We start from the raw sequence: 4,940 nt of genomic DNA, 5'->3' as shown, positions 1-4,940 counted from the left end.
AAAAAAAAAAAAAAGAAGAAATGTAAAGGGAGATATCAATATAGAGATGCAATAAATATTGATAACACATTTTAATACTATGAGAAAGAATATTTGTGCCAAAAACTTTGAAAATCGTCAATTTTTATAAAACGTTTCTTATTTTAGAAAAATATAAATCACCAAAATGATTCAAGAAAAAAAATAAAACCAGAACAGGTCAATAATCACTAAAGAAACTGAAGCTGTAGTTTTAAAAGTCTCTCCTACCCGCAAAAGCCATCAGACCTAGATAATTTTATAGGCAACCTTTACCAAACCTTAAGGAATAGATAATTCTTGTCTTACAGAAATTGTTCCAAAGAACAAAAACACAGAGAAACCTACCAAATTCATTTTAGGAGCCTATCTTAGCTCTAATACCTGAATTGAATAACAATAAAAAATGGTAGGCTTATAATTATTATGATTTATCACTTATGATATATTCATAAATATAAATGATTTAAAATTTTAAAGTAGCAACTGTTCAAAAATCTAATAATGTATATAAAAATAACATAGCAAAACTGTAACAAAATCCCCTAGAGCTCCACATACCTATTATTTGTCTTTAGGCATGAGAACCCTGATTGTTAGCTATGTAGTTTACACCCTCCACATTGCTTCCCAGCTAAAAGACTATACACAGCCTCCCTTGCAGCTAGGTGCCACCATGTGATGAGATTTTAGCCAATGTAATGAAAGTGGTTGTGTGTAACTTTCAGGAAGTCTTTCTAAAAAGGAAGGACTGCATCCCTCTTCCTCTTTCCTCCTTCTCACTGGTCAGAATGCAGACATGCCTGGGGGAGCTTGAACTTGAGGTCCCTGGACATGAAGTGATGTACAAAATAGAAGAAGTCTAGAGTCCTGACATTGCACTCCCTACATCTAAGTTGGCTTTTTTTTTTTTTTAATGGGAGAAAAATACACTTGTTTAAGACACTACTGAGGCCCTGTGACTCACAGCCAAATTTAATCCAAACTGACAATGGGATCAAGCAGGGTTTATCCCAGGAATGAAAGAATGGAAAATCCATTCATATAATTCACCATGTTACACATTGAAGGAGAAAAATCATGATCATCTAAATAGATTCTGAGAAAGCATTCAATAAAATTCCACTCATGTTCTCTATTTTAAAAAATAAAAATAAGATGCTTAGCCAACTAGGAATAGAAAGGAATTTTCTTAACCTGACAAATGGTATCCATCAAAATATGTAGCAAACATCATCTTGAAAAGCATAGCCACTAAAGTCAATACCACTCAACAGTGAACAGAAGTCCTATTCAATGCAGTGTTACAAGAAAAATAAATGAAAAATACAGATTTAAAAGAAATATCTTCATTTGCAGAAAAATAACTGACTATATAGGAAGCCCATCATGATTTTCAAATAACCCATGAGACTAGTAAGAGAGACCTAATTCAGCAGCAACATTACTGAATATAAAATCAACATATAAAACATACAAAACCTAACAGTAGAGGCCAGGCACGGTGGCTCACGCCTGTATTCCCAGCACTTTGGGAGGCCGAGGCGGGTGGAACACCTGAGGTCAGAAGTTTGAGACCAGCCTGGCTAACATGGCGACACCCTGTTTCTACTAAAAAAATACAAAAAATTAGCCAGGTGTGGTGGCAGGTGCCTGTAATCCCAGCTACTCAAGAGGCTGAGGCAGGAGAATGGGGTGAACCTGGGAGGCAGAGCTTGCAGTGAGCTAAGATTGCGCCACTGCACTCCAGCCTGGAGGACAAGAGCGAAACTCTGTCTCAAAAAAAAAAAAAAAAAACTAACAGTGCTCCCACACACTAGCAGTGCCTAGCTGTAAAATACAATAGAAGAAAAACATCCCAATCACAATAGCCACCATACTGCAAAACACAATCACCTGTCTTCTGGATCATGAAAAATTCTCCTAACTAGCCTTCTCGTTTCCACTATTACTTTCTTCTAATTCATTCTCCACTCAGCAGCTTGTGATCTTTCATGAACATAAGTTAGATCATGTTACGCTCCTTTTTTAACCTTTTCATGGCTACTCATTACTCATAATTAGATTCCAAGTCCTTATCATGTCCATGCTCTGCATAACCTGCCCCCTGCCTGTTCTCCAATTAACTCCCTCCCCACTCCCCTGCCCTACTCCACACCAGCCACATCGACGTTCTTTCAGTTCCCGATGCATGTTAAACTCTTTCCTGCCCCAACACCTCCACATGTGCTAGTCCCTCTCCCCAGAATGCTTTTCCCTCCAGTCATCACCTGAGAGTTCTTAGTCAATCCTCAAGTCTCAGCTTAAATGTCACCTGCTTAATCTAAATAAGGTCCTTTCTCTCTTATCTCCTCCTTTTGTTCTTTCATATTCCCACATAATGTGCAATAATATTCTACTACCTATTATATCATAATATGTAGTCATATTTTTAGTCAAGGATTATTCATTGCCTTGATTTCCCCCTAGGCCATAACTTCTGTGAAGGCAGGAGTCATGTCTTTGATGTTTCCTGAAGCATTTAACATAGTGCATAGGAGCTATCATACAACACGTGCTTAGCAAGTATCTGATGAATCAATGAATCAATGAATGAATGACAAGAGTTTGCTGATTTAGCAAGAGTCTCAGCTAGAAGGCCTGCAGCACTCTTCCCAAGATTCAAGGGTTATCAGGAGGAATGGGGGGACCTCCCACCGCCATGGACCTATCTAGACAAGGAACCAAAAAGCCTCCAAAGGGAGTGAGTGGGCTTGGTGGTCCATGGGATAGCACTAGAGTTGGGGGTGGGCAGGATTTAAACCACAGAGTTGTATCCATCCATGACTCCTATCCCATCTCTCAGTAATTCAAGTCACAGATTTGCAAATTGGGTTTGCCAAAAAATGCTGTTTTTCTGAAATCTTTGTGGCACAGTAAAAGTTTGGAGGACAGCAGCTTTATAAGTCATGCAGGCAACCAGGGCAGCATTCTGCCACCCTCGATGAAGGCATTTACAGCCCCAGGAGCATAGGGAACTTCAGGGAGCCAAAGCAGAAGCTGAGAAAAACGGTGAATCCCATAGGAACACCAAAAAGACTTGATCAGGCACAAACGCAAGACATCCCAAGGACATCCTAGAAATAGCTGGGGAAATCTGGGCGAAGGATGGCAACTGGGAATAGAGCTATGAGGAATCACTGCTAGTGGGACACTAGTTTTTTGTGTTTTGGGTTTTTTTTGAGACAGTCTCGCTCAGTCACCCAGGCTGGAGTGCAGTGGTGCAATCTCAGCTTGCTGCAACCTCAGGCTCTTGGGTTCAACCAAGCCTCGTGCCTCCGCCTCTCGAGCAGCTGAGACTACAGGAGTGTGCCACCACACTCAGCTAATTTTTGTATTTTTAGTAGAGATGAGGTTTTGCCATGTTGGCCAGGCTGGCCTCGAGCTCCTGGCCTCAAGTGATCCGCCCACCCTGGCCTCCCAAAGTGCTGGGATTACAGGCGTGAGCCACCGCACCCGGCCTGGGACACTAGTTTTATTCCTCTAGTCGTATGCCTGGGAAGCTCAGAATACCCTGAAACCATTATGGCCAGCCCCTGGCAAATTCCCACTCTTTCTCCCCATAGGCACCCAACAACAGAGAGGCCTCTTTCTGGTATCCTCTCCAGAGCTGGCAATGCTAATTCTTCCATGAAAATTAAGGAGTCAATCAGTCTGAGGCCACCTAATGCCAGAATAGTGGCTGCTGGTAATTGTACTATCTCGGGTACACCACAGACTCAGGCATGTAATAGGTACCCCCGACTGGTTAAATGCTTGTGTGAGCCAAGTGAGGAGGAGTGTTATATCCGCCAGGGGCCCCTGAGAGGCAATCTTCCTGTTTGTTTCTTTTTGAGTTCACATACTTGTACACGGCAGGATGTAATAAGGGATTGGCAGATCCTGTCATCCTCTGGAAAGGACAATTGCTGGAGTCCTGCTCGGCACCTACATGTAACCTTTCCCAACCTCTCCTTCCCTGCAACTGCTGTGGATCTCCCATCTGCCTCTGAGCACCTGGGGTGGGCATGGGCACAAGAACTCTAGGTTTGATGACTCCCCTGGTGACATCTCTGTGGACAGCCTCTGTGGTTGCTCTGACCATCCTCTATAAAAAGGCTTGGTCTCACCTCCAGGAAAAGAGGATGTGCAGGGAGACTGGGCTAGTGGGGACACTATGCAGCCCTCTCTCTCTTCCTGTCCCCCAACAAAGCCTGGGCAGTCCCACTGTGACCTACCTCTTGTCCTCTTCCACCTGCACGCCGATGGAGTGGAACTCCCTCCGGCTCCTGTTCTCGGTGTCTGAATCTGAGATCGTCTCCACCTGGTGGCAGGGTGGAGGAGTCAGTGGCTGTGGCGAGCCAAGGTGAAAGCCCTTCCCGGGGAGAACGGCTAGCAATGGCTGCGCCCCAAGCCAGCTGGCAGGTCCTGCAAAGACCATCTGCCTGAACAAGATGAGAGACCCAGGCGGTCGGTCACAGGCCTCAAAGTGGCAACCACGGGGCACGGCCCTCCATCCCTCCATTAGCCAGGAGGGTCGATGGTGCCAGGACGAGGAACGAGGGAGTGGGCGGAGGCTGGCTGGAGCAGCCCCGTCGATGTCCAGGCACGGGGCTCACTTGCAGCTCAGGGAAAGCCAGTAAGAAGGTCGATATATCCAGAAGGCCGCTTCCGGTCCCTCACCCCAGCCCCAACCCGCCAGGGTCCGAGCCCTTGTGGGCGCCTCCCCGTTCCATACCTGCACCCCAATGGACGGCCGCCACTTCCGCTGCCGCGCCAGGCTCCTCAGCTCCTCCCTGCCAGGGATGGTCTTGATGATGAGTGTGGGGGGCTTGGGGCTGGCCCGGGGCGGCACCGGCGCCAACTCCAAGGTGCGCGCACCCATGGCGGGGCCGTCCAGCCCG

General features: G+C 45.7%; 1 protein-coding gene across 1 annotated transcript in view; it reads right to left on the bottom strand.

Moving 5' to 3' along the window:
• DLGAP3 (discs, large (Drosophila) homolog-associated protein 3) overlaps positions 1 to 4,940 on the bottom strand; it is a 60,624-nt gene that overhangs the window by 16,463 nt on the left and 39,221 nt on the right. The window contains exons 8-9 of the mRNA XM_011955362.1: positions 4,775 to 4,940; positions 4,275 to 4,360 (exon numbers count right to left, since the gene is read on the bottom strand). The exon at positions 4,775 to 4,940 is cut by the window's right edge and continues 5 nt beyond it. Coding sequence (XP_011810752.1) covers positions 4,275 to 4,360; positions 4,775 to 4,940 — 252 coding nt within the window. The remainder of the gene's footprint in view (positions 1 to 4,274; positions 4,361 to 4,774) is intronic.

Source organism: Colobus angolensis, unplaced genomic scaffold, assembly GCF_000951035.1.
Source record: "Colobus angolensis palliatus isolate OR3802 unplaced genomic scaffold, Cang.pa_1.0 Scaffold4, whole genome shotgun sequence".
Taxonomy (NCBI): Eukaryota; Metazoa; Chordata; class Mammalia; order Primates; family Cercopithecidae; genus Colobus; species Colobus angolensis.
This window is presented reverse-complemented; position numbering and strand designations above follow the sequence as displayed.